Source organism: Aspergillus brunneoviolaceus (genome assembly GCF_003184695.1).
Source record: "Aspergillus brunneoviolaceus CBS 621.78 unplaced genomic scaffold BO95scaffold_57, whole genome shotgun sequence".
NCBI lineage: Eukaryota > Fungi > Ascomycota > Eurotiomycetes > Eurotiales > Aspergillaceae > Aspergillus > Aspergillus brunneoviolaceus.
Genome location: NW_020290787.1, coordinates 131,820 through 158,614, shown reverse-complemented (window position 1 = coordinate 158,614; position 26,795 = coordinate 131,820). Strand labels below are relative to the sequence as shown.

Here is a 26,795-nt window from a genome sequence, read left to right as displayed (position 1 = left end):
CTTATATAAGGCGATAGGTGTCTTGAGGTTGAGGCTTTGACCGATTGAGATTAAACAACCCGTCGGTCTCTACATCCTAGAGCATTTCTGCCATTGTATATAGCTCCCTGAAGGAGAAAGTGATCCTTCGACCGCAGCCCTTCTCGAAAACACTAGCATACAACTAACTACCTGGTCCATTACGTATTACTTCGCAGTTCTACCGAAGAGCGCGTCATATGTCGATTCGTGCGGGTTCAGGGTCTCATATCACTCGCCTAAAAAACACAACCTGGAGCCGATTATTCTTCGCATCATTTTGAGATTCGTGAGCACTTAGACTCTTGCTAAGATGATATAGCCACTCTCTCACTCTATGATCAACAATCTCGAGTTCTCACAGTAGCCTGGGAGATAAGAGAGTGAGGCCACACTCGTCAGACCAGTCAAAGAGTCAGTCAGGTCGCTGTGAACTCGATGCTCGTTTTGCCAATAGTCTTCCCTTGACAGGTTGCCTCAAATTTCAACAATCCATAATGCGCGCCAAATGTAACCCTAATATTGTATTCCAAATTGTAGACTTTCTGCCCGTTCTTCTTCTGGACGGCAAATTGAGAGAGGTCGACTTGGGTGAAGTCAACCACAATAGAACCGACCTTGTAGACACCTTCCATTATTGCATGATTAGACCTGGATCCACTTGTCCAGAGAGAGAGAGCTTACCGGCATCGTCTGATCGTTCCGGGGCCAGCATTTGATCACAAGCGTAAAATTCGTCACGTTTTCTCAGGTTGTCACATTTACGGTGTGTCCACTGGATGTATACAGTTTGCTTGTAGTCCTCGGCGTATTTTTCACCCTGGCGGATGTATTAGTGGGGCGTGTGGCATTTACACTGATAGCCTGGCAAATCTCACCTTAGCGATCATCCACTTCATGATACCACGGACCCTTTTTTTGCCATCGAACAAATCAATATAGGTGTGTCTTTCGTCATCGTGACCTTCACGGAAATCGATGGCCCAGTCAAAGCCATAGTGGCGCCGACACCGCTTGGTGGTTGACCGAATACCTTCCGGACCGCGAAGGGCGGCACCCTAAACGATAGCCGCTTGCCTAGAATTAGTTAGATTGATAAGATGATTAGCAATGCTTGAAATCTCAGGTTATGTAGTTGTTGCTCACGGGTTATCGGGGATCGTGACGGCAATCTTGCCCGTAGTCTCGAATGTTGACACGAGGGCTCTTCGAAGGTATTCCGACTCGCCGAATCCACCGACGAGTATGATTCTCTGATCGAGAGGTAAGTCCAAAGGCCAGAGTACATGGTTGTAGACGAATAGAGCTTGCGTACATTGATCATCTCTCTACCGCCGAAGTTGCGGGCGTCGGTGATCTGTCGCTGCACCAGACTGATAATCTGATTGACCACAGGATCGAAGATAGCGCGCAAGTCATCGCTATGCCAGTTTGAGCACTTCTTCATATATGATAGAAATAACCTCATACCTTGTGATCTTAACTAGGCGTTCATCTGCGTCGAAGTGCTTGCTGCTTTTTGCTTTTGGCAAAGTCATGTTCAGAGGCAATTCGAGTATGTCGAGAAAACATGAATTGCCAAAATCCTTCTTGATGACCTCGAACCTATTCATGAAGTGGCTTCCTGGGCCCTTTGCAGATACTGGCAAATTATCGAATGCCTTACCAAATCTGTGGGACATGAGCTTGTAGAAGTTACGATCGATTGCCGTAGAACCGCATTTCCCTCCTGCATAAATATTCAGCGACAGTCTCACGACGAGGGTATTAGCGAGAGGTCCATACCAATACCAGTCAACAGCTCTTCGAACTTGAGTTTGAGTAACCTGCTTGACAACGTAGGTGGTAATATCCTAGATCACCAATAAGCATGGTCAAGGGAAATCACGGGGAGAGCAACACAAGGAACCTACCACAGTCCCACCGCCACAATCACAGATAAGCACGCCGTCTCCAACCTAGAAGTGTGAGAAAGAACACAACTTGTGAGGTAAGAGGGAAATACTAACCTGGACAGAGCCTCCAATACTCTCATCGGTATACTTTTTAAGCGCTGTAATTGCGGCCGCTTCAGGCTCGCTGATGAAGTACAACCGGTCGAAAGGTCTGTCCGGGCTTGACCAAAATCCTGCTCTTTGCGCAGCTGTGCGGGTGGCATTCTTGGCTTGATCGGACCAGATTGCGGGGACAGTAAACCAGAACTCGAGGGGTGTGATATCTAGATCTTGCTGCGTGATGTGGCGGGCAAGGGTAAATTTGATGTGTTGGTAGATATGGGTCAGATAGTCGGCCGCCACATCGACTGCTGATTTCCCGGTCGGGAGACGCAAGATGCCAGCTGCCGAAGCCTCTTCAAGAGCTGTGTCATCATACGCCGTCAGCGCCGTATTTTTGTCCAGTAGAAGCTTTGTCCAAGAGTATGCAACCATCCCAGGCGGGACCTGGTAACCCCAGAGGTCTCTGGCAGCTTTTCCATTTTCGGTGGCGTATGCAATCCGGGATGGTGTTTTGGACACAGTATCAATGTTGCGCGCATTCCCTGGCCATGTTTTGATGACGGTGATATTTTCTAGCGACAATCCCCGAGAACTGACATAACTCGCTCCTGTGAATGTGGTGCCATAATCAATGCCCACAATAATCTTGCGGTGGGATGCGTCAACGCCCAGCAGGGTCGAGTCGGCCGATTCTGCCATCTTTGTTGGTGATATGTATTAGAATATTGAGCACCGTGGTTTAGAGCAACCCAAAGGAAGATACTGTGGGCAGGGAAGCAGGAACTCAAACTTTCCACTGGCCAGTTTCGATACCCGGTCAGCAGCTGTTGATTGAGGTAAGACACCGAGAAAAGAAGAAGGATAGGTGGAAGAGAATTCTCATTAACTAGCATGAGGAATGAGGAGCAAGTAAATAGAAGGAATCTTAATCTTATGACAAGATGATCCTGAAATGTGAGTGAAGGGTGTCAGCCTTGAAGAAAAAAATGAAGGGTGGCGGGGCAACACTTGTCATGTTACTCTCAGAGCTACTTCATGTCACTGTTTTCACTGACAACCTCATCAGGTTTCCTTCAAGTCATGCCAAAGGAGCTTCCACATTTGTATCTACGGGTTTGAGTGTCAGCTAATCTCACCTCCACCCCATCTCAACTTCAGAACCACCTCGTCAGCACCACCAACACAAACCGAGATTATCACCACTTACTGTCATCAAACATCCAGCCGCTGCCCAGAGACAGAGAACTGAGATATACCGATAATACAAAGCTAGAAGCTGCAAACATAAGGACAATATGTATGCCAATTCACTAAGTCCACCAAGAGTGGTAGGGAGATGGTTTCGCGAATTGAGAAAGGTTTGTCAACTCTTATTACCCTCCATACAATTTTAAGACTGTTCTCTCACATTTTTGTAGTATCTCCCAGGGGATGAAACCGATTCATAGACACAAAATCACGGACCGTCCAACAATGAACGCATGCAGCCGCAACCTGAAAGGACATCCGATCAAAGCACAGATATTGCCCTCCAGACAAGTCGGTCTGATGACGGTAGCACCAGCGACTCCGAGCAACCAGGCGGAACTGAGTACTCTGGACAGATAAGCGAGCTCGATGCCAAGGTCAACAGGCTGCTCAGGGAAAAGGAGTCGCTGATTCGGCAAGCCGAGACCCGCGAGCGGGAGATTATTGATGACCTCAACAAACGTGCAAACCACCATAACCATCGCGTGAGTAGGCTTCGCGACCAGGCCAGGAACCAGAAGACAGTGATCAAGAAGCTTGAGCAACAGATTTACGTGCACAAGGAGAAGATTGCAAAACTCCAGGCTATGGTAATTGCCAGGCAGGAATCGGCTCTGGAATCTCTGAATGCAGGAAAAGGCCTAGCACCGATGGATGACCATGAGGTTCAAGGTGCTCTGATTAGGTTGCAAGAGAACATCCGCTCCTGGGCCAGAAAGTATGCAGTGTCAGATGTGGCAAGGCTGGAAAACGTGTCAGAAGCAGAACTGGATCTGGTGGTCGTGGACCTAGGTACATACTGCAGCGAGCCATCATGGTTGTCCCTGGTCAACAGGCTCTCTATTTCGGTCGACAAAATTCCAGCAATTCTCATGCAAGCCGCTCTAGCCAATATGGTGTTCGAATGGATATTTGGAAACCCATTTTTTCTTTTCAGACGCATGGAAACTACCGATTCTCTGCCATTGTCTGACGGTTTGGGACAGATTTATGGTCAGATGAGACTAGGTGAGCATGTTAATCGCTACTTGATCGAAGTACTAAGTCTAACGGAGAATAGTCGATGAAGTGGAGGGCCATGCCTGGCGCTCGCAGATGTTGCGAGTTCTCTGCTTACCCTCGGGCCAAAGTGCAAAGTCGTTCCTACGCGGTCAGATTGACAGTCTCAGCAGTGACCTCGCACAATTCTTTCTAGACAGCTCTGCCAATGCCCTACTAGAAAAGTCCGGGGGCCCTCTTGCCCTCTACCATCGCGTGAACGAACTTGAGAACGTGCTTGCAGGAGCCGCTCATCTGGCTTTATCTCTTTGGACCCAGCGTACAAACATGATCTGCTACAGCCTCGACCAGGTAGACTACTTTTGGAACGGGGATCCGATTGCGGAAGCGCATCGCCTTCACCATCTTGATGATGACGATGGGCGCCTAGATGGCACTGATATCGTGCTCTTTGTGCAGCCTGCTTTAGTAGCCTTTGGATCTGTGCATGGCGAGCATGATGATGAGTCAAAGATATGGGCTGCAGCAACTGTACTGGTCAGTGATAGAATTGCAGATACCGAGCCGGACCAGTCTTTCGAAATGAGCAGCTCTATCAAAGCAGAAGAACTTGATCAGGGGAAGATTTTTCCAGAAACAGAGAGCTCCACCAAGCTAGCACCAAGCTAGAAGAGCGTATCTCAGTGGAAAGGTCCGTCAGGGTCGAAGTTCCTGTCAAGGTGGAAAAGCGTGTTAAGGTGGAAGATGGAGATGCGGATGATCTAATGGTTCTGGACCACGATTAAAATGAATCACTTTTCTTATGTGATTCCTTTTCGAATGGCCATCATATCTGCTAAACCTATGTACTTCACTTACAGAATCGTGACTTCTTTCAAACCATTCAAGAATGGGTTATGGCATGGTACACTTTCGTGGCGCTGTGCCATTTTACTAGACTTCAAATCAGTATTTTCAGCAGGAGTGAGTCTCTAGGTTGGCTGGCCATAGGCAGCATAACTCATGCGATACTTTAGTATCAAGCCGATCAGACCTTTCTGAAATTCCCTTCGCTTTCACCAAGACACCTTACACATCCCTCTTCGAAATCACCAACTCCCCTCTTTCAAACATCTCCCATGGTGTTAACATTGGACCTACTGAAAACTTTCTGCATCAACCTCTCATAAATTAAAGCTCAATACTATCGCATGGTCGGGAGCTCTGAATAACACCAAGGAATACACCCTATCTTCAACCACCAGCTCTGCAGCATCAATAATACCCGCCGCGATTGTTATAGGCTAGGTAATCATGATCCTTCAGAGGCGCACCAGCTGCGAGGACTGCGGAAGAAAATACAGCAGTGGCCTTGTTTGGATCGATCATTCCCGAAAAGCATTTTACTTGTAGTGAGGCATTTTAGACATTGATGCTACTTTGTAAGGTGAAATGTGGTCAACCCATATACACTTTAAACTGAAGCCTTGGCTGCATTGGTAGACATTTTCGGAAGCTTTCTCAGTAGCATATCGTCGTGATCTTACTATAGATCTGCTTATTAAAGATATACCTAAGCATCTTGGGTGGATAAAGCTTGCAATTTAATCCAGCTTCAATCAAGACCTTGTTCCTAACACAAAGACGAACAATTCCATCGCCTTTCAGTGATTTATGAAGCAGCAAACTAATTTTTTAAACCTTCCATTTGACATACTTCCAAACTCCGGAATTCGCAGTCTGTTCAAAGATAGCTTCAGCAAGGTGGTCATAATGTAAACAACATAATATTAACCCCCTCAAGGATCGAGTGTCGCCTTCGAGTCACGATCGGAACTTGACGCCGGTTCGGACTTGGAGCTGATTTTTTCCTGGTGGAATCTGTCGTACAGGTCTGCAGGTAGCATATCCTTTGTGCTTTCCTCCCACAATTCCAACTTATCACGATCTGCGTCGTACTTGAGAACAGCCTTTCCTCCACATTCCTCGACCATATGAATAATTCTTTGCAAAAGACACACGAACCTTTCAAGGTCATGCTGGTGAGCTTCTTCCCACTTCTTGATCTCCGCCGTCATATTTTCAACCGTGGGCTTCTCAAAAAGTCCTCCCATGTGGCAGGCGCGCACAAGGTTCGGGGTCTGAGACACCCAGGGCTAGGGGATGACCTCGTCGACATCAATAGGCATAGAAACAGCGCGAGTTTTGACCTCAAGCGTAGATTGAATGGGAACAACCTGGCTTTCTCTCTTGATCGACAACCCCGCCCCAGCTAAAGAAGCAGCCTGGGACAATTGCAGATACGGTCTACCGTAATAGAGGTACTCAAAGGGACGGGAAACCTCATCAACATTCACGTCTCCGACTCCCGTAGACCCGTTCGAAAGCGGGGAGCCAACATAGCCGTCCGTTTCGTGACGAACCATCAGCTTCAAGCCCCCGAATCGGTATGAGATGATCCTGTAATGTCCGGTACTCCCCGTCACCTGCTCGGTAGCGAAGGCCTTCGCAAACTCCTTTGCGAATCCTATGTACTGATACGGTAGGATGGTATCGTATGCCTCTCGCTCCGACCGGCAAAGGATCACAGTCTGTGTGTTGCGGACCCTTTCTACATTGATGGTGAACGGTTTGTGGTCACTGCGTGAGGTTTTGGGGTTGACGAACGCGAGAAGCTTGCGGATGTTGGTCTGGTCCGTCACTAGGTCGATCGAGCGGATGTCGAACGCAGGGTTCTCGAGGTACACGGCGCGGAAGAGGGGCTCGAATGGACTGGCGGGGTGGCGCGCAGCATTCTGGGCTATGTAAATCAAGCCATAATCCTTGTGGAGCTTGGTGTGCAGTTCTGGTGGAGTCCAGAGGGCAGGACGGCCGGGGACGGCGATGGTCGGTGGCGAGGCTTCGATCCAGTTATAGGAGGATAGGTGTTGGACATCTGTGATCCAGGCCATCTCCTGACAAGTGCTTCTGAGATCCGCACGGGATATCTCTGCTACCTTGACAGACGTCATTGAGGCTGAAGTGGATTGGGGTATTGAATGGGCGGGAGTATGCACGAGGGAGAATCTTTTTATGCAGTCTTTGACAGATGAAATATCCACCACCAGGCCAAAAAGATATAAAAGCGCGATGGTCCAAGAAAGCTGAAGGAAAGGGGAAGATGGAATGTTCCTCATGTGTCGATAGGTAGGCTGGGAGACAAACACGCTTTTATTGACTCATAAAATGTTCATGTCGCACAGCAGACCCGAATACAGTGGATATGTCAGGATAATGACTCACCTGGTCCCGGGTCCCTGTGTTCTGGTCATTGTTACTTGCTATCATGTAAGAATTCAATATGAGTTCTGGGATCCCCGTTTATTGCTCACTCTACCTCGATTTCTCGCCTTCTATTGCAATGTTGCAAAGTAAACTTTATTACCCTTTGCATCATTATGCGGAACGCTGCTCATAAGCTGGTTGTTGAATTGGAAATGTTGTTTCATCTAAGCTGACATCGAAAGGTCATGGTACTTAGCTATATTGAGTCTGTCTTTACTTACATTCAGTGCATGCTTAGAATACACCTTGGCACTTAAAGCAAGGGGCCATTGTCATGTACCAGTTCCAGGGCGGCAAGTTCCACTAACAAAAAAATATATTTCTTAACATGTATGTTGCGTCCATAAAACTGGATGATTGCGTGCAACTGCAACATGATCCCATATACTTGCTACACACTATTTTGTCTCTTCAATGAGCTCAACCCGACTTGCAAAATATTTTTCGTAGCTATACACTTGCTACAAGGTCAGAGCAAGAGTTGAGCCGAATGCATAGGCAGAAGCGGCATGGTTGAGACGTGACCGCAATCAACCACTGCTTCCATCACAAGAGTTGTTCACTTGCATGGTCTTGGTTGCCTCATCAGCATGAGCATCAAATCATGAAAGATAGGTAGTCTATCACGTTCTCCATCTTTGCCTATGAAGTTCGACGCGGGCCTGCTGCTCGATCACATTAGTGGGCTTGGATGCAGGCTAGTGTCATGCAAGGCTTAGCACCGCGCTAACCCAACACGGCCAGGGATCCCTGTCCAAAGGAGCTGTCGGAGATCCGGAGCCCCCAATGCGGAACCGGTGCTGCAATCACGTAGCCCTGGGCCGGCGGTGTAGATCACGATCCTACAATCTACTCGACCACGAGGAACTTGCAGAAGAGTCTCACTAACCACATGGTCGTCCACGAGGTCAACGCAGAAAGGCAGGGATACACTGAGATAAGGGTACTTGACTAGGACCAGGTTCGGTTGCACGGCAATCCCCAGACAAGTGACAAGGATTTCCCCACGAACCTATCTCGACAGCACTCTCAAGCCAACTATCGCCTCCGGGTTTCTACCGAAGAGCATACTTTGAAAAACATGGAAAATAAGCGAAATGCTATTAGGCCAAGCATCTTGGAAGTGGAGCTGGACTCCTATACACCCAAAGCTACAGCGAATCTCTTTGGTAGAACCCCTCGACACCCTCGTATTCGATGGATCCTGCCGGCGTCCGCCCCCAAATCCTCCGGAGAAGATTCCTTCGAGCTTCTTTTCTGGAAGTCCGTGAACCCATTCGAGTACTCCGGATAGCTTCAGCACGCTGTGAGGAATGCAATGGTCTTGGTAGCTGAGGCTGGAGTGGTGAAGTCGGTAGACTGCTGAATGAGATTTCATGGACGGCTCTATATAAAGGTGCTGGAGGACAGCAGACAACCACAAGAACAGACAGAACAATCCAAACACATCTTCCCTCTGTTACCTCAAAAGAGGTCTGCCTCGTTGCTCATCACCGAAACGTGACACGAGAAGTGCAAATATGTTCGCAACAATACCCAGCCTGCGCATCTGCCTCGTGGCACTAAGCTTGTTCTTCGTCTGGTCTCCCCTAGCCGCCGCCGTACCCCACGGACCTGCGCCCAACAAAGAAGACGCAGCCCACCTCGACAAGCGCTACACCAGTCCCACGGTGATCTGGCCCGCCAACCTCACCCGCACCCCGATGAACGTCTTCCTCCAGATTCTCAACACCCAGCCCAACCCAGACCCGGACCTCATCAAGGAGTGCGTCACCCTGGACGCCACCTACGTCTCGCTCACCATGGACAACCCGGACCTGCATAAGATCATGCCGTGGGCGGGGACACGCTACCGGGTGGGCTATCAGGCCTTCCTGGACACCTTCACACGTGTCGGTCTCTGGTGGACCCGCGGCCCGTTCTCGATCGACGCCATCTTCAGCGATGGCGGGGGCAATGTCACTGCCTGGGGCCAGTTCGAGATCACCTCCAACATCATGCAGAAAACCATCACCGCCCCCTGGTCGGCTCGGGCCGAGATCAACGAGGACATGAAGATCACCTACTTCCAGTACATGGAGGATACCTTTGGCACGGCGAGCACCTTCTGGGCCGATGGACAGAAGGAGTATCGGGCGGATCCATATGGGGGCAGTGTCTGGCTGTGAGCTTGTGGCTGGATCGGTTTCAACTGAAGATGAAGATGGTGGGGTGGGGATATTGAAGGTGCTACTGCATATAGATTGAACTGCTGGGGATGACTGTGTTGGGTAATGGTGCATAGAAGCGGAGGATGGGATTGTTTGGGACCAACTAGGATTAGTTGAATACACCTGTTGTTTTGCATTGGCCGGCCTTCCAAGGTTTCCGCGCGTCCATCCTAATCTAGACTTCTGGGTCTGTAAACAACTTGAAGACCCTTCACAGCGCGTACTCCGAATAATCAATGGCCAGAATAGGTGAAGGAGACGGAAGTGCGGTGGTGAGCTGATCGGGGCTTCGGGATTAAAGCGGTTAACTCCTTTCAGACAACGGCCACTCCGAAACTCCTTTGGGTGACAGGCAGGATGGCCGAATCGGGTAAGCGCGATGCAGGGGCGCTGACTAAGGAGCCGATAAGAGCTCATGCCACTCCGATAAGAAAGTACAAATAACGATAACAAGACCCCTCTTTGCTCAATGCTACTCTACCTTTTCCTGCCTCAACTCCTGCTCTTTCAATATATCAGTCTTGTTGAGAAACCGCCCTCACACACCATGACTCGCGTACTTCTCACCGGTATATCTCACTGTACTCCCGGGCCAAAGATTCGAGACTAACTGCCCAACAGGTGGGAGCGGCTTCATCGCTGCCCATGTCCTGGAAACCCTCCTGGCCCGCGGCCACTCCGTCGTCACCACCGTTCGATCGCAGACCAAGGCCGACGCCATCCAGAAGGCCCACCCAGATGTCAACCAGGATCGCTTGTCGTTTGCTATTGTTGAAGATATTGCCCAGCCGAACGGTACAGTCTATCCGTCTTTGAGAAACCAATGCCTTTCCATGACTAACCAGCCAACCAGCTTTTGACCGCGCGGTGGTCTCGGATCCTCCTTTCGAAGCTGTCATCCACACTGCCAGTCCCTATCACTTTCACGCTAAGGATGCAAAGGAGTTGTTGTTGCCAGCCGTCACGGGCACCACGGGGATCTTGCAGTCGGTGAAGAAGTATGCTCCGCTGGTGAAGCGCGTCGTGGTGACATCTTCCTTTGCTGCCATCAACGATGTCTTCGCCTCTGCCGCTGGCAAGGTATACTCGGAGGTAAGCCATTTGCTATATGAACCTCACATCCGGCACTTACTAAATCTGCGATCGCACGACAGGCAGACTGGAGTCCCATCACCGAAGCCCAGGCCAACGACAGCCCCGCCAACGCCTACCGAGCCAGCAAGACGTTCGCTGTAAGCCTGCCCCACAAATGGTCTACACAATACATTTTCGAGCTCCAGACTCACTTACAACTACCCTCACAAAAACAGGAACGAGCCGCCTGGGACTTCGTCGAACGCGAGAAGCCCAACTTCACCCTCTCCGTGATGAACCCCCCGCTCGTCCTCGGCCCGATCACCCACCACCTCACCTCCCTCGACGCCATCAACACCTCCAACCAGCGCATCCGGGACCTGCTCTCCGGCGCGGCCAAGCACCGCTGCCCGCCCACGGGCAACTACCTGTTCGTGGACGTCCGCGACCTCGCCCTGGCGCACGTCCTCGCCGTCGAGAAGGAGGCCGCCGGCGGCAAGCGCTTCTTCACGGTGTCGAGCCACTTCTCCAACGCGGAGATCGTCGCCATCATCGCCGAGGAGTTCCCGCAGTACAGGGACCGGCTGCCCACGGGCGACGCGCTGAAGCCCGGCCAGTACCCGGCCGACGGGGTGTACGGGTTCGACAACACGCGGGCGCGCGAGATTCTGGGGGTGCAGTTCCGGCCGCTGCGGGAGAGTATTGTGGATGCGGTGAAGAGTTTGTTGCCTCTTGGGGCGGATAAGTATCAAGGCGAGGCGGGGCCGGAGCGGTAGGTTGGACAATCCACCCGGTGGGATTTTGCTGATGGGTTTGTTTTGTTTTGGATGTTGATATCTGGCGTGATGTTCTTTGCATGTTGTTCCAACAGTCAGATCAATTAGACGGAGTGAGAATGTAAAGTATTCCAATTGTTCTAACATGGATTGGTTATGCTGGCTCTAAGTCACAGAATGGGAGACAAAGTATGCGTCATGCGACCACAGGTACTGTCTAGACATGCTTCTACAACACTTAAGACGAAGTCGCCCGACATAGCCGACCGTCCGCCTCCTGCACCCAATTATCACTCCCCACTGCTGTCCAGGCGTAAAAGGAATCCTGGGGGTCGTATTGCTTCTTGATGGCGAGCAAGCGGTTGTAGTTGGGTCCGTAGAAGGCTTCCTTCCAGTTGGGCTGTTGCGGGTCGGCCTGAAGATTCCAGTCCATCAGTGGTGCTCTGCCAAAGGTTTTGACGCCAAGCTCCAGGAACTTACCTCGTTCATGTAACAGCCCGGATCCGAGGTCAGGGCCTCCAGCGTCGGCACCCACTTCTGGGTCATCTGGTCAGCGAGCTGCTTCATCTTGCCGAGATTGGCGTGGTCGGGCCAGGAGCTAACCAGTTTGTCATCAGTGCATGTTCTCGAGCCTAGATCTGCGGACATAAGAAACAAAGGCTGAACACCTACGTCGACAGGATAACGTCCATCGCGGCCGTGCGCCACGAGGGCAGGACAGAATTGTTGGTGGGGCCCGTCACGGCGGCGGAGACGTTCAACGCGATACTGACGAAGACGGCGCCGTCCTGTGTGATACTGCGCACCGCGGCGGTGAGGTTGGCGTTGGACTTTTCGATGACCTCCAGCGGGATCAGCTTGCCGCCGTACTGGCCGTTCTCGACGAGCTGGGTGGGGTTGGGCTCGATCAGGGTGTTGTAGTGGTCCACGTACGAAGGGGAGTGGGTGAGGTTCATGGCGTAGGTGATGTTCAGCGAGTCTAGCTTGGCCGTGAGCGGGCTCAGCAGGTCGAGCGCGCGCTGCAGCGTGGCGTTGGGCAGGGTCAGCGGGGTGAGCAGGAAGGAGGCGTTCATCACGCGCGCGATGGCCATGCCCCCCGCCGCGGTGATGCTGGGCACCAGCGAGTGGTAGTATTCCACCGCTTGGTAGAAGGGGTCGAGATCGCTCGCGTCCTGCGCCGCGAACTCGAGCACCACCCCCACCGTCGGGAAGTCTGGGAACACTTTGACCGTCATCGAGGTCACCACCCCGTACGTCCCGCCCCCGCCGCCGCTGAGCGCCCAGTAGAGGTCGGCGTTCTCGGTCGGCGAGGCGCGAAGCTGTCTCCCTTGCCCGTCGACCACCTCCCACTCCAGCGTCTGGTCGGCTGCCAGCCCGTAATGGCTGCTGAGGGCCGAGTGGCCCCCGCCCTGCGTGTAGCCTCCGGCCGGGCCGACGGTGGCGCATTCGCCCCCGACGACTATCAGGTTGGATTTGTGTAGGGCCGCGTAGACTTCCTCTCCTTGTACGCCGGCGCCGATCGTGACGGCCGGTCCGGTGTAGTGGGGGGAGGAGTAGTCGTGCACGGTGATGTTCTTCAGGTGGTGTGTCCAGATCGAGAGGCCACCTGCGCCGGTGGATTTGCCCATGTAGCTGGGTGGGTGTTAGTTGTTCGATTTGGCATGTTGCATTGGCTTGGGAAAGGGAGGGGAAGGGGGATATACTCATGTCCAGTGTTGCGGATGACAAGTCGAATGTTCTTCTCGGCGGCATAGGCTATGGTCTGCGCAATCTCTGCGGGCGACGAGACGTTCACGGCATAGGACACCATGTTCCCCAGACGACAGGTGCCCGTAGATGCTGCGAAGGGGTCGCAGCTCTCGTTGGCCACGGCAGCAGCCATGATTGAGGAAGAAGATGCATCACTGACGATGTTTTGTCAACAAGCTTGGTCAAGGCAGGGCAGAGACGGATAGACTTACTGCAACGCGGGCTGCGTCCACTCGTCCCGCAGATACTGACAGTCGGCGGCATTGTAGTTGGGATCAAAACAGGGCGCTGCCAGAGGAACCGTCTTGATGAGTCGTCCGCCGACCGTCGAGTTGAAGTGAGACCATTCACTCGTGGTCGGCCAGCAGGGGTCGCTGGGCATGCATCGACACTGGGATGATGTGGTATTGCTTTGCTCGGCTGCGGCTGTGCCGAGCAGGAGAGCGAGCAAGACTGTCCTAAACACCATTTTGCTGTCTTCGTGGTGGATTGTATTGATGCTTGAGTGAATGTATCTGTACTTGACCTTGTGGATAAGGAGCTTATATGTACCAACGCTGACAGCAAAATCCTGTTTCGAGTCTCCATATTGGAACTCAGAAACTGAAGCTGAGCACGCGTGTCTTCCAGAAGGAGCTGCTGTGAGCCAAGAATCCTCGCGCATGCAAGCGAAATCCTTCGAATTTGCCCTAAAGGGAAGTGGATGACTCCGGGGACTCGGAGTAAGCGTCTTCTGGGGCGAATACGGAATAGTAGGCTTTCCTACACGAGGTGGCTGCCTTGCTGCGAGTGCTGGTTGTCTAAAGTTTAGGAAAAAAGGTTTGTAGAAGAGTGTAGAAGTTTTGTCTTCGACAAGAATAAGGCTGTGCAGAATTACGCCTTATGTTAGGGGGAGGGGTAGATCTTCTGTGTTGCATGGGTGTAGATGGCACAGCGTTACCACGTGGGATCGGGCTGGGATTAATCGCACATGGTAAGCACATGGTTTCCCCAGTTCATGGCATCCCATGCATCTTCCAATCTAATCCCTGACCTACAATGTATGCACGAAAATCCCAGTCACGAATCTGAGGTAGATCTCATCACGCTACAGAGAGCTATTGATTCATCGTGCTGTTTTTCATGGAAAGCGGAACCATTGCCTGCATGCTTTTTGTTTTGCATATCTTAGATGTGTGCTCACATTGATTGATTTAGATTCTCTTATGTGAATTATCCGCTAACGCTACACCGACATTCATTTGAAACCCAGTAGAATCAACCGTGATTTTCAAATCCATGACATTGCAATCTCATACGCTCAGAAATCTAAAACTGGGTGCCCACGTGAATCCCACCATCTACCAATACATTCGTTCCCGTGACAAAGCTGGCCAACGGACTCGCCAAAAACACCGCCACATTTGCAATCTCCTGCGGGCCTCCCAGCCGCTTCAGGGGGATCTTTAACCGCTGCTCCTCCACCCACTCCGGCATGGTCTTCGAGTACAGCTCCCAGGGCCCGCCCTCGCAGAGCACGGGGCCCGGCGAGATGGCGTTGACCCGGATGCCCTTGGGGCCCAGGTAGTGCGACAGCTCCTGCACATGCTGCAGCTGGGCGGCCTTGCAGGGCCCGTAGGCCGCGGGCGGACTACGGTAGAACTCACGGCCCATGAACGAGCTCTGCACGATGATGGAGGCCTGCGGGGATTTCTCCAGGTAGGGCTCGGCCGCCTTAACCAGCTCCACGAAGCCCATCACGTCGATCGCGAAGCTGCTCTCCCAGTGCGCAGTCTCGCCTTCCATATGCATGGGTGATGCTGGGGATGGTGGGATCAGCACGGACAGTGGTGGGGGATGGTCGTTGTAAGAAGAGGAGGGGCAAGACAAACCGTTGGCGATAATGACATCGATCCGTCCCACGCGTTCGGCGGAGCTGTTCACCCAGTTTACGATGGCTTCCTTGGAGGAGACATCGAACGCGGTCCCCACTGCACGGGCAGAGTTGCTCTCCGGGAGGGTTTGGTGGACGTCGTTGAACTCGGTGTTGGTGACGGTGCGGGCGCAGTAGGAGACATTCGCGCCTTCCTGGAGGAATTGGCGCACCATGGCTTGGCCCATGCCTCGCGTACCTCCCGTAATGAGGACATGGGCGCCTTGAAGACCGGTTTCGAGAGGCATTGCGACGAGGAAAGAGTGGTGGTGTGAGATCGAGGGAAAAAGGAATTTGAGGGGATACTGGTTGGTGGAGATGGAGGGGTGGGGTAAGAGGCTGGATATATACTAACTAGACTTGACAAAGTCTTACTAGTATCGTCACGGGAGTAAGCCTGCGAGCTAGTGGAATTAGTCTAAATCTTTAAGGTGCTAGGAGCATGCACGGTGAAGGTCTAGGCTCCACTCAAGTTTATCTACATTGGAGACCGGAGCATCTCAATGGAATGTCTGGAGAAGCGAGTCTTCCCTCCCGGAGTAAATAAGCTGTTTTCTCCTTAGGGACAGCCGAATCGGGCCAAGTGGGCCCTCACTCAAGCTTTGCTGACTAACCACCGGGGACCTGCCCACTAACCCCAATCAGGCCACCCTTCCGAAACTCCTTTAGGAAGTCCATGATGGAGTCTTCCCGCTTCCCAATCCAGCATTCATTCTACGGAGTATGTCGTCAACTGAGCTGGTTGCAACGCTTCCTCTACTATCATCCAGAGATATAAGTTCATCGGCACGCTTTCTCACCATGGCGGCTCTGGTACTTCTGTCTCAGCCAAGCTTTCTTGGAACCCTCCTGGTGCATTGGACGGCGAGATTGCAATATCCACAGCACCAATGGAGAAGTATCAAGCAACAGATACCTTGCAGCAGGACTCCAGCGGGAGTGGCGTGATGACGCCGGTCAACGCAGAGTCTCTGCCGGACAAGGAACAGATTGCTCTGCATGATGACCCCTTGTCGGAATCATCCAACAGTGTGGCCGTTGAACCCATTGCCCTGAGCGTGAAGCGGTTTCTTTCCCTGCGCAATGTCGACGGGAACGCACTGCACTCGGCTAGAATCGTCATGGAGAACGTGACAGTCGAAGGGAGCGGTACCGGGGTAAGTGATTAGCTATTCTTCATCAATGTCTCTTCGGGGGAAGCACTGACACAGTTTCACGGCAGGCTCTGCCGGCTCCAAGCGTCCTCACAGCGGCAAAAGGTGGCTTTGGCCTGTTGGAGCCCATCCAAAGTCGCCTGCATCGTCCGTCATCACGGCCCATTCTTCGTGATTTCTCCGCTGCCATCCAGCCGGGCGAGATGGTCTTGGTCATTGGAAAGCCGGGCAGTGGTTGTACCACGTTCTTGAAGACCCTGGCTGGCATGTGGAATGAGTACAAGGACGTCCAGGGAACCTTGACCTTCGGAGGTCAGCCCATGGAAGATGTCATCGATAAGGATCCGCAGAATGTTGTGTTCTGTGGTAAGTCTTCATTCGTCCTTAGATCTGTGATGGTCGGAAACCCAGCTAACTAACGAGCCGTAGGCGAGTCTGATGACCACTTCCCGACGCTGACCGTCTTCGAAACGTTGCGTTTTGCAATGAGGGCGCGCTGTGGCCCCAAGCCCTCTTCTTCAGAGATTGACGAGAGAGTAAAGCAGTTGGCGCAATTGATTGGACTCGGTCATGTTCTCAACACAAAGGTTGGAGACGCTTATATCAGAGGTGTTAGTGGAGGTGAGAGACGCCGTGTCTCGTTGGCTGAGGCGCTCGCCACATGTGCAAGGTCAGTTTTCAACTACTCCCTGGAGACGAGAAGCTCTAACCATGGATCTTTTGTATAGGCTGATTTGCTTGGACAACCCGACCAACGGCTTGGACTCCTCAACAGCGCTTGAGTTCATAGAGATGATGCGGGAATGGACCCACCAGAGTCAGTGCGTGACGGCTATGAGCGTGTACCAAGGCAGTGATGCTATTGTTCCATACTTCGACAAGGTTGTTGTGATCAATGCCGGACGTCAGATCTTCTATGGCTCCATCCAAGACGCCAAATCGTACTTCCTGAGTCTGGGCTTCGAATGCTCGTCTGCTACCACCACCACCGACTTTTTGAACTCGATGTCCGCCAGTCCGGAGGTCCGTCGTGTACACGAAGCTCATCAGAACCAGATCCCCCGCACACCCGACGAGTTCCAGCAAGAGTTTCGACGCAGTGTTCACTTTGACGAGCTTAAGTCGGCCGTCCGGGCTGCGAAGTCCCTTCCTGCAGTGGCCCGCCCTTCGAAATCGGCTCAATACGCTTTGCCACTTTACCAGCAAATTGCGTACTGTACCACGCGCCAGGTTCGCATCATTCAGCACAACTATAACTCACTGGTTGTAGAAGCCCTGTGCATCGTTGTCCAAAGCCTGATTCTGGGAACACTGTTTCGAAACCAGCAACGGAGCACAGGGTCCTTCTTCATCTTCGCGTCCGCCCTCTTCTACTCCGTTCTCGTTCCCGCACTGCAGGCCATGGCGGAGTTCCGCAGTACATTCGCCCAACGACCGCTGATTTTGAAGCACAAACGATACCGGCTGTACCGTCCCATGGCTTACGGCTTTGGATTGATCATGACGGATATTGTCTGGAAGATCTTCGTCATCTTTTGGAATATTCCCCTGTACTTCCTTACTGGTTTCCAAATGAACGCCGGCAAGTTCTTTACCTGGTTCATCGTGGTATACATCGAACACTTGGCCTTGTCCATGTTTTTCCGCTCGGTCGCTGTGTATTCTTCCAACATGTACCGCGCTGTTCTTCCGGTCGGTATCTTCTTCAATATGTACGTTTTGTACACAGGTCTCTATGTGCCGCCACCGCAGATGCAAGTATGGCTCGGCTGGCTGAGATATCTGAATGTGAGTTCGCCCCATAAAATATGAAAGTCGCACGCTAACCCAACAAACAGCCCCTGCATTATGGTTTCGAATCGGTCATGATCAACGAATTTGGCAACCTGAGCTACGAGTGTAGCACTGCAGACCTTGTTCCGTCGGGACCTGGGTATACCAGCATTGCCAACCAGGTCTGTGCAGTGGTGGGATCGGAGCCAGGTCAACGAATGCTTTCAGGAATGGCATATATCAAGGCACAGTACGGTTTCGAAAGAAGTAACCTGTGGCGCAACCTGGGAATCAACGCAGCTTTCTTCATTGCCTTTGGTCTGGCCTCAGCGTAGGTCTCCCATCCCTGCCGTTAACCTTTTTTCGCCCATCTATGCAGAAACATGCTGACGAAAGGCTCACAGCATTGGTATGGAGCGTCTAAAGCAACCAGCTGGCCGCTTAGCGACTGTGTTCTATCGTGGTATGGGAACTAAGAAGTCGTCTGCTCCACAACCTGGCGCGAAGATGAGTGATCAAGAAAGCGGAGATCTGGATCTCGATGTTCCGCCAGAGCCAGGCAAAGAAACCACACGTGAGCGAAGCGCAACGCTGGAGTACCAGCCTCGCAGCCTGACCTGGACTGGGCTAAAGCTCGATGTGAAAACCAAGGATGGCCAGAAACGCCTGCTCGACAATCTAAACGGATCAGTGTATAGTGGTCAGCTGAAAGCATTGATGGGCGTATCCGGAGCGGGCAAGACTACTCTGCTGAACGCGCTGGCGGGCCGCTCAAAAGTGGGAGCCCTTACTGGAACACTGGCGCTGAACGGACAACTGCTTCCCAAGTCTTTCAACCGCCACATGGGCTATGTACAACAGCAGGATATTCACTTGCCTACGCAAAGTGTACGAGAAGCATTGCAAATGACGGCCCGCCTTCGCCGATCGCAAGACGTTTCCCTCGAAGAGAAGGACGCCTACGTTGAAGAGGTCATTCGCTCGCTAGACATGGAATCGATTGCGGATGCTCTGGTCGGAACGCCGGGAGCCGGTCTCAATCTGGAACAGCGCAAGAGGGTCAGTATCGGTGTGGAAATGGCTGCGAAGCCGGACATTCTATTCTTGGACGAGCCCACTTCTGGCCTTGATGGGCAGTCAGCTTACTCCATTGTCCGCCTTTTGCGAAGACTCGCGGACTCTGGCCAGGCAATCATCTGCACAATTCATCAGCCCGCCGCGGAATTGATCTCAACGTTTGACGAGCTCTACCTGTTGGCACGTGGTGGACAGGTTGTGTACGATGGGCCGTTGGGTATGGAATGCCAGCAGGCTCTCGCTTACTTTGCGCAACATGCTCGCCCGTGCCGTGAGCGAGAGAACCCCGCCGAATACTTCCTCGAGGTGATCGGCGCCGGCACACGACGGGATGTTCAGACCGATTGGGCAGAGATATGGAAGCAAGGCCATAGCCAACCCTCCAGCATCCAGGTTGCACCTGCCTCGCCGAAGAGTGATTCGTCCATGTCCTTGCACGCCGCGCCCTTCTATTACCAGATGGTCGTCTTGCTCAAGCGAACATGGCTGTACTACTGGCGGGCGCCAGATTATGCTCAGGCTAAATTGTGGTTGAATGCGGGTAATGCGTTGCTCAACGGAATGACCTACCTCAACTCGCCACTGACTCAACGGGGCGCTTACAACCGCGTCTTCTCCTCGTTCATGTCCTTGATTGTCGGCCCTCCCTTGGGTCTGCAGGTGCAGCCGCGGTTCGTCACATTGCGGAACATCTTCGAGCACCGTGAACGTGAGAGTCTGACCTACCACTGGATGGCGTTCAGCCTTTCGGCCATTCTGGTTGAACTGCCGTACGCCTTCTGCACCTCCCTCGTGTACTGGCTATTGTGGTATTTCCCCGTGGGATACTTCCGCGACTCCAACCACGCCGGCTACAGCTTCTTGATGTACCAGCTTTTCTCTGTGTTCGCAACCAGTCTGGCCCAACTGTGCGCCTCGCTGATGCCGACCGTAGAAGCTGCACTTTCGGCGAATGGGTTTTTCTTCATGTTCTGTAACACCTTCGCGGGTACCCTGTCACCGGCACCAGTCACACCCGCTGGCTGGCGTTGGTACTACAAGGTTTCTCCCCTGTTCTACATGAACGAAGGCGTGGTAGTGGATGTTCTGCACGATCTACCCCTCCACTGCGCGAAGTCGGAGATGTCCGTGTTCCAGCCACCAACCGGCAAGAGCTGCTACGAATATGCTGCTGCCTTCTTGCAAGATGCCACGGGCTTTCTCGTCAACCCAAACAGTACGGCCAACTGCGAATACTGTCCCTACAAAAACGGCCAAGCTTACGTGAGTTCCACCTGCCCCCGCCCTGCATGAAGCAAGCTACCCACATGGGGTGGAGTCGGGATCGGAGAGGAATTGATTGGCTGACGAACAGATTCTTCTTATAGTACACGCAATATGACTACAGTTATAGCCACCGGGGCCGGAATGTGGGTGTTTTCATCGGCTTTATTGCCTTTAATTTCACCATGGTAATGGTGATCACCTATCTGACGCGTGTGCGTCGGCGCCGTTGAGAGGAGGAAGATAATATGTGGCTTAGAGTATGCATTGCCGATTTCTTGGTCTTTTTCTTTCCCATTGGGCCTTATTTTCTCAAATTCAGGCGCTCCTAATTGTCATCTTATGGTTCATTTTGAGTCAGGGATGGGAGAGTATCACCAGGGATTGTTTGTTTGTCGCTTGGCATTAGTAATTGTAAAGCCAGCTTGTGTGCTTGTATGTATCGGTACAAAGATCTACCGGCCCGCCCCGGCAGTTCCAGCCCAAAGAATCAAAAGTCCAACTTGGTGACAGCTCGATATGTCGTGTAGCCTGCATCTCTCTATCTCTCAGTATAGCTTAAAGTGATTTTCACTTTCGGGGGAGCGGGAGATGGGGGGGGGGGGTGGAAGAGGGGAAGGGGCCGACACCGGGGAGGGAAAAACAATTCCTCACGGAGAGGATCTCGATCTGTGAGCGATCCTACGCTAGGTAAGTCGCACTCTCTTTTTTTTTTCTCCCCGGTAGACGCTGCCAAGTCATCCTCTGTTTCCCGTGCTAACGCTTTTGGTCTCTAGTCTGGAGATAGCTTGCTTGCTCCTGCATGACACCCGGTATGAACGGAGTAATGTTTCCGTATTAGCGACAAAATAACACAAGGTGGATATCCCCAAGGTGTCCCAAGGTGTCCCCTCCTTCCTATCCAAGTCAAGCCACGCGAGACTCTTCCCCTCCGTCTCCAGAAGATGGAGATATAGAATGGAAGTGCCGGTAGGGGCTCAGGACCCTGCTGGACCCTTCATCCCTTGCATAATTGGCTGTGTCAGGCTAGTCTTCTTTCTACTGCTTGTGGTCTAACGGTTTGGGGTAGAAGATCTGCTCCGTACGGAACTTCCTCACCACCCGTATCCGGAACCCCTCCAACTCAGCCAGCAGACAAAATCAAATCTCACCCACCATCACGCTCTGTATCGCTGCCTGAAGATTGGCCTTGCGTTCACAGCCGCATTGGTCTAAGCAAATGGAAGGAGGACCCAGGACTCCGACTTCATCTATCGCACCATTCACCACTCTTGAAGTCTTGAGAGTGCAATATATTTTATGCAATTATACAGCTTCCCCTCCTCTCTCCTGCGGCTCAACTATTCTTTCCAAATCTACCACAAAGATAACAGAAGGAGACAGAAAACAAGAAGAAACAGAAAATGAAACAAAAAACAAGAACCGAAAAAAAAAAAAAGTCGGCCGATCGGTTTCACAACCGCCGACACTAAGGAATGGAAGGAATCAGTGCCATCTGCCATGTGTTGTTGGAAGAGCAGCAGCAGCAAGGCACGTTGTGTCTGCTTGTTTTGTCTGTCATGGGGTGGAATCCTGTGAGGTGAGGGGTCGTCGTCGTCGGCCTGATTCACGGAATCGGAGATGGCATGCCAATTACCCTTCCGGGATCATCCTGAACCCTTTCTGTCTGTCCCCCTGCCCCCATCCTGCATACTTTCAGGGCCTCATTATGACAGTACCTTGGTGATACCATGTCTTGGCTTATTGCGAGGAGAGAACTGGGTTGAACAGAAGCATCATGAAATGAACGGGGCGGCGACAATCTCAATCTCGAAGGGTGGGAGATCGATTTGCACTTACTTGGCTCCGGTACGGTACGAGGCGCACACGCGCGCCCAGAAACGCCAAGCTTTGTCTCAGCATCCGTGTTGGTGACTTTGTGTACGACCCTCCGGGCATAAGGATCCCTCATAAGGCGTGCATATGGTTTTCCAAAGGATTGGCTACTTACGTGTACGGATAATTAGTCCAACAAGGTGTCCTTACGAGTACGAGTGCTAACCTAGTAGGTACAGCACTATACCTTCAGGCGCCATCCATGCTCGGGGATTGCGATAGGAGGTCGGGATCTGCCGCCTCAGCCTGGTCCCTGAGTGGTTGACTTCGGCTCCCTGGCTGGTCGCTTGGCTATCTCTCATGTTTCTTCATGGCTGATGGTTGAGAGAGAAGTAAAGATAGCCAGAGGGACCCGAGGGCATCCGTGCGAGCTGGGATAAGCATCCATGCTGCCAAATTGTCTCAAACTCTATGCGGCTCCATCTTACTCAGGCAGGCAAACCCTCGGCGCGATAGCAAGTGTAAGCCGAAACTAAGCCGAATCGACAGGCAGAAGGAATGGTTTCTTACCGCAAGGAGCATGTCGTCCAGTCTCAATAGGAGGGGATAAGCGAGAATGCATGGGTGAGGCTTGGAAGCTGATCGTAGAGCAGGCTTGTTCAGTCAAGCCTGGCCTGCCAAGCGGTGTTTGCCGGCTTGATCTGGTGGGGGTGGGTTGAATTGTAATATAAATTTCGGGTAGATTCTCGAGAACAGTTGCCTTGGAACTCACTAAAGTTAGCAGTGACTAGTTAGTTGAGGTTACTTGTCTCAGTAAGGTACTTTTATTTATCACTCTAGTTAGTGCTGGGTAACTTACTAACTACTAGGTGGGCAGCGACGATAAGGTACGGAATCGGATGGTGACATCACATGACTTCTGCTTACGCTTTCTGCCTTCTCCTGTCACTTTCTCTCTCTTTTCTCTCTCTCTCTCTCTCTCAGCTCCAACCCCTCTACCTCTCCTTTCCCTCCCTGGCTTTGAATTTGATCTCTCGTCCGATTCTGGGGCTGGAAAACCCTCGAATGGTTTCGCAATCTTTGATATTCACATCTCCTCCTATCTCTAAAAGCCATGTTCTCCACCTTCTCCGCCAACCTCAACTCCACCGATCGCCCCGCGGAGCAACAGCCCGCCGCCGCTCCCCGTCCCAAACGGAACCAGGTCGTGCGTGCCTGTGACTGGTGTCGCGTCAACCGCATCAAATGCGACGATAAACAACCCTGCCAGAACTGCCGCAACCATGGAGGCTACTGCAGTAACACCAAGCAGTTCGAAGCTCATTCCCTGCCTGCCGCGAACCGGTAAGACCCACCCTTACCATACGTTTCTGGAGTTCTAGCTTGGCACCATTACTTATGATACTGATGGCAAATTTCCTGACAAAGGGAGATTCATCGATTACGCAACCGGCTCAAAGATCTACAAGAGCAACTAGAAAAGGCTACCCACGAAGCTAAAACTCTCCGTCGCCAGTCCCCCACTGCCTCGAATTGTGCTACCTCGGGTCACTCCACCCCCGCGGAGCTTCCGACTTCACATCGTCAAACGTGGGACGGTGTCTATAGTCCAGGGTCCCAGACTGGTGGCGTGATTCACTACGGGCCGCTCTCCGCGCCTTACCTGGTCTTGCGCCTGAATCGGTTCATGTCCGAGTCAGCCAACCAGCTCCACCTCAAGTCGCCGCTCCCCGTCCGACTTTCTCAGATCCATCGCCATTCCCCGACAGTGTCACTGGAGCAACTGTCGGACGACACCGAGCGACCGAGCCTTCGTCTGGGACTGGCAGAGGTTGAGGACCTGTCTCGCGAGCAAGAAGAGCATTTCCTGGTTCTGCTCTGGCAGGCCTACCACTGGATGTATCCCATCGTGGCAGAGGAGGAGTTCCGACAATATTATGACTCCCTCTGGGCCGGAAGCAATGGTCAAAGCCCCCGACAGCCCTCTGCGCTTGTGGATAGCTTGTTGGCTGTGTGCATGCAATATGGCAGCACTTTCTTGGCCGATGATGAGGTGATGGCGGACGGGGAGACAGCGTCGCAGACCAGTCACTTCACCACTGCTGCGCATGCCTTTTACCGTCGGAGTCAACGCGTATTGATGGAAAACCTCGAGCATCCGTCCATCCGATCGTTGCAGAGCCACATCTACTGCATCATCTATCTCTACAACACCGCGAACCTGGACACCGCCCATGCTCTGCTCGGTCTGGCGATCAGAGCGGCGCATATCTTGCGCATCAATATCCGACCCCTGGAATCAACCCCCCAGGCCTCGCAAGAGCTGCACTCCCGGATCTGGTGGACGGTGTACCAGCTCGATAGCCAAATTTCGATGACGCTGGGTCGACGACCCTTCATTGACCCCGCTGAGGTGGGCTGCGCGATGCCGCAGGATTCAAGTGACGCGGTACAGCTATCGGCCACGGTGTTGGTATCGCCTCCGGACGAAGACATTAGCTGGCTAAGCTTCCATGTGCAGTACATCCGGCTGACAGCCGCGGCGCGCAGAATCTACACTGCGTTCAGCGCGCGCTGTACTGAATTGCTGCAGGCCAAGAAGATCCAAGATATCCACGAAGATCCAGCCACCATGGAGTCGCTCGCCGGCTTTCTGGGTGACAAAATTCGGGTGATGTATGAGTGGGGACAGAATGTGCCACGATCTCTCAAGAACCCACGCAAGGGCTCGGGAGAAGCATTCTGCACCGACCGTACGCCGCTAAATCTGAACCCGGCTAGCCCGCTCTGGCTGCAGCGTCAGCGGCTGCTTCTGGAAGTAATGTATCATCACCTCCAGATGGCTAATTTTCGTCCCTTCATTCGCTTTCCGCCCCGGGGCGCCTCCCTCACCCCGCTGTCAGATAGTCACAGCATCGCAGCGCTGAATCACGCGGTCGTGGTGACGCTGATTCTCAACCAAGTTCTTTCCGAGACCGACCTGTTGTGTGGATGGACCGCGGCCTTCCAGTATCAGTGGGACGCGACTATCTGCATTCTTTCGTTTGTGTTGGCCAACCCGGTGTGTCCGCCGACGCCGGCGGCACGCAAGATCCTGCCGACGGCGCTGCGCACCCTGGAGAAGCTGGGACAATCCTTTGGCCCGGTCGCCAACACGGTGCAAGCCGCTTGGGAACAATTCAGGACGAGCTCCACTCCCCGCGGATGGTCGCAGCTCACGCCTCCCAGCCAGAGCTCGGCCGACTCGGTGGTTGCGCCGCCGACCTCGGTGGCACCTCCCGCGGCGGGTCTGGGCCACTCACGGTCGGGGTCGGTGGTCTCGCCCACCACCGATCCCTTCTCCGGCTTCTTGACTCCACTGCCCAAACTGCCCGCGGGGATGATCTTCGGCCCCGCCGACTTCGGCGATCCCGCCACCATCACCCCACCTCTGGAGCTGATGGACGACCCCGCGTTCTCAGGGCTCTCGAGCGATTTCCTCATGGGGACCGGGGGCGGTGCGCCCTGGTTGTCGAACGGGGCCATTGCCGTGGACTCTTGGGTCGGATTTGATGGGTCGCAGCAGGCTTGATTTTGATTCATCTTGGGGGTTGTCTCGATGACAGGTCTACGGACTCGTGTCTTGTTATTTCATGTAGAATCTTGTGGTTGTGTCTTTGAAAATAGACCTGATGATTTGTCTGTGGTTGTTGTGCTGGGTTACATGAATGATGATTCTCGCGCACTGTTTTAGATTCCCTTGCTGCAGTTGTGATTTGAAAGCGTTATTGGGGGAATGTTTGTGTTGGTCGTTTAGTATTTGTTTGCAGTTTGAGTGGTTCTGAACATATAATCTACCATTCTGAGATGATAATGAACTTCTTAGTCTACATGTCGCTCGTGGACTGATTGATAAACTTTAAGGCTTCTCTTTTAGTCGGGGAACATTTCACAATATCCTCAAACTACCTCAGGAGTGATTATCGTAATGTCATACTTGCGGCGTGGGTTCGGTGGCGGAGGCCTCTGTGCTTCTACCCTGCTGGAAGTCGCATCAGTTCCTTCTGCGTGTCTGCTTACCAAATATTCATCCATGATTTTCGATTTATCAATGGGATCGTGGGCAGAATCTATCGTGTGAAGACAGCTCCTGGTCTCGGGCAAATTGACCACCGTGCTACCGTTGGTGTAGCGACGCTTGGGACGGGTGATATAGAAGAAGAATCCCTGGGATTCCCTTGTCGTCGTTGTGACTTCTTTGTCTGCACGACGTGGTGGATTAGATTTGAGAACTACCCCTTTCCCAGCCTCACTTGATAGTGACCCCGAAATCATTAGACGGGCTTGATGGATGATGGCACCATCGAGGTATTTATGCAGCTTAACCTTTCTTGAACCTTTCCACGATACAAATGCCTTGCTGAATAGACAACTTAGACGACCGACGG

General features: G+C 52.5%; 9 protein-coding genes across 9 annotated transcripts; 5 read left to right on the top strand and 4 right to left on the bottom strand.

Moving 5' to 3' along the window:
• Positions 1 to 295: 295 nt before the first annotated feature.
• On the bottom strand, positions 296 to 2,714 carry BO95DRAFT_475442 (Hsp70 family protein; the record flags this gene model as incomplete). The annotated part of the gene is made up of 10 exons (XM_025589856.1): positions 296 to 646; positions 703 to 838; positions 897 to 1,031; positions 1,083 to 1,095; positions 1,165 to 1,271; positions 1,334 to 1,439; positions 1,489 to 1,747; positions 1,804 to 1,844; positions 1,921 to 1,976; positions 2,028 to 2,714. The coding sequence occupies 10 exons, from the start codon at positions 2,712 to 2,714 to the stop codon at positions 438 to 440; spliced, it is 1,749 nt and encodes a 582-aa protein (XP_025439600.1). The 3' UTR covers positions 296 to 437.
• Positions 2,715 to 3,496: 782 nt separating this feature from the next.
• On the top strand, positions 3,497 to 4,931 carry BO95DRAFT_369359 (uncharacterized protein; the record flags this gene model as incomplete). The annotated part of the gene is made up of 2 exons (XM_025582866.1): positions 3,497 to 4,271; positions 4,324 to 4,931. The coding sequence occupies 2 exons, from the start codon at positions 3,497 to 3,499 to the stop codon at positions 4,929 to 4,931; spliced, it is 1,383 nt and encodes a 460-aa protein (XP_025439599.1).
• A 1,109-nt stretch (positions 4,932 to 6,040) lies between these two features.
• On the bottom strand, positions 6,041 to 7,336 carry BO95DRAFT_502657 (uncharacterized protein; the record flags this gene model as incomplete). Its single annotated transcript, XM_025591057.1, has 2 exons — positions 6,410 to 7,336; positions 6,041 to 6,382 (listed from the first exon to the last, which is right to left on the bottom strand). Exons 1-2 carry the CDS (start codon positions 7,250 to 7,252, stop codon positions 6,041 to 6,043), a joined length of 1,185 nt encoding a protein of 394 aa, XP_025439598.1. The 5' UTR covers positions 7,253 to 7,336.
• Positions 7,337 to 8,677: 1,341 nt separating this feature from the next.
• On the top strand, positions 8,678 to 10,013 carry BO95DRAFT_445406 (uncharacterized protein). The gene has a single exon (XM_025587142.1). The coding sequence runs from the start codon at positions 9,086 to 9,088 to the stop codon at positions 9,731 to 9,733; it is 648 nt and encodes a 215-aa protein (XP_025439597.1). The 5' UTR covers positions 8,678 to 9,085; the 3' UTR covers positions 9,734 to 10,013.
• Positions 10,014 to 10,285: 272 nt separating this feature from the next.
• Positions 10,286 to 11,662, top strand: BO95DRAFT_445405 (SDR family oxidoreductase). Its single transcript, XM_025587141.1, has 5 exons — positions 10,286 to 10,344; positions 10,397 to 10,570; positions 10,629 to 10,867; positions 10,930 to 11,007; positions 11,086 to 11,662. The coding sequence occupies exons 1-5, from the start codon at positions 10,323 to 10,325 to the stop codon at positions 11,623 to 11,625; spliced, it is 1,053 nt and encodes a 350-aa protein (XP_025439596.1). The 5' UTR covers positions 10,286 to 10,322; the 3' UTR covers positions 11,626 to 11,662.
• Positions 11,663 to 11,863: 201 nt separating this feature from the next.
• On the bottom strand, positions 11,864 to 13,843 carry BO95DRAFT_502654 (FAD-dependent oxidoreductase; the record flags this gene model as incomplete). Its single annotated transcript, XM_025591056.1, has 5 exons — positions 11,864 to 12,040; positions 12,106 to 12,223; positions 12,298 to 13,257; positions 13,329 to 13,529; positions 13,587 to 13,843. The coding sequence occupies 5 exons, from the start codon at positions 13,841 to 13,843 to the stop codon at positions 11,864 to 11,866; spliced, it is 1,713 nt and encodes a 570-aa protein (XP_025439595.1).
• Positions 13,844 to 14,663: 820 nt separating this feature from the next.
• Positions 14,664 to 15,586, bottom strand: BO95DRAFT_445403 (SDR family NAD(P)-dependent oxidoreductase). The gene is made up of 2 exons (XM_025587140.1): positions 15,246 to 15,586; positions 14,664 to 15,173 (listed from the first exon to the last, which is right to left on the bottom strand). Exons 1-2 carry the CDS (start codon positions 15,532 to 15,534, stop codon positions 14,683 to 14,685), a joined length of 780 nt encoding a protein of 259 aa, XP_025439594.1. The 5' UTR covers positions 15,535 to 15,586; the 3' UTR covers positions 14,664 to 14,682.
• Positions 15,587 to 16,129: 543 nt separating this feature from the next.
• BO95DRAFT_419348 (ABC transporter PeaB1) lies at positions 16,130 to 20,786 on the top strand (the record flags this gene model as incomplete). The annotated part of the gene is made up of 7 exons (XM_025584494.1): positions 16,130 to 16,443; positions 16,509 to 16,806; positions 16,870 to 17,110; positions 17,169 to 18,228; positions 18,279 to 18,544; positions 18,618 to 20,553; positions 20,658 to 20,786. Exons 1-7 carry the CDS (start codon positions 16,177 to 16,179, stop codon positions 20,784 to 20,786), a joined length of 4,197 nt encoding a protein of 1,398 aa, XP_025439593.1. The 5' UTR covers positions 16,130 to 16,176.
• Positions 20,787 to 23,361: 2,575 nt separating this feature from the next.
• Positions 23,362 to 26,248, top strand: BO95DRAFT_445402 (uncharacterized protein). Its single transcript, XM_025587139.1, has 2 exons — positions 23,362 to 23,712; positions 23,797 to 26,248. The coding sequence occupies exons 1-2, from the start codon at positions 23,483 to 23,485 to the stop codon at positions 25,937 to 25,939; spliced, it is 2,373 nt and encodes a 790-aa protein (XP_025439592.1). The 5' UTR covers positions 23,362 to 23,482; the 3' UTR covers positions 25,940 to 26,248.
• The last annotated feature ends 547 nt before the right edge of the window (positions 26,249 to 26,795 follow it).

Coding starts and splice junctions, on each gene's coding strand:
- BO95DRAFT_445405 (XM_025587141.1), top strand. CDS start 10,323: ATGACTCGCGTACTTCTCACCG. Junction 10,571..10,628: donor AGATATTGCCCAGCCGAACG/GTACAGTCTATC, acceptor CCAGCCAACCAG/CTTTTGACCGCGCGGTGGTC. Junction 11,008..11,085: donor GAGCCAGCAAGACGTTCGCT/GTAAGCCTGCCC, acceptor TCACAAAAACAG/GAACGAGCCGCCTGGGACTT.
- BO95DRAFT_445406 (XM_025587142.1), top strand. CDS start 9,086: ATGTTCGCAACAATACCCAGCCTGCGCATCTGCCTCGTGGCACTAAGC.
- BO95DRAFT_445403 (XM_025587140.1), bottom strand. CDS start 15,534: ATGCCTCTCGAAACCGGTCTTCAAGGCGCCCATGTCCTCATTACGGGA. Junction 15,174..15,245: donor CGATGTCATTATCGCCAACG/GTTTGTCTTGCC, acceptor CACCATCCCCAG/CATCACCCATGCATATGGAA.
- BO95DRAFT_445402 (XM_025587139.1), top strand. CDS start 23,483: ATGTTCTCCACCTTCTCCGCCAACCTCAACTCCACCGATCGCCCCGCG. Junction 23,713..23,796: donor TCCCTGCCTGCCGCGAACCG/GTAAGACCCACC, acceptor TTCCTGACAAAG/GGAGATTCATCGATTACGCA.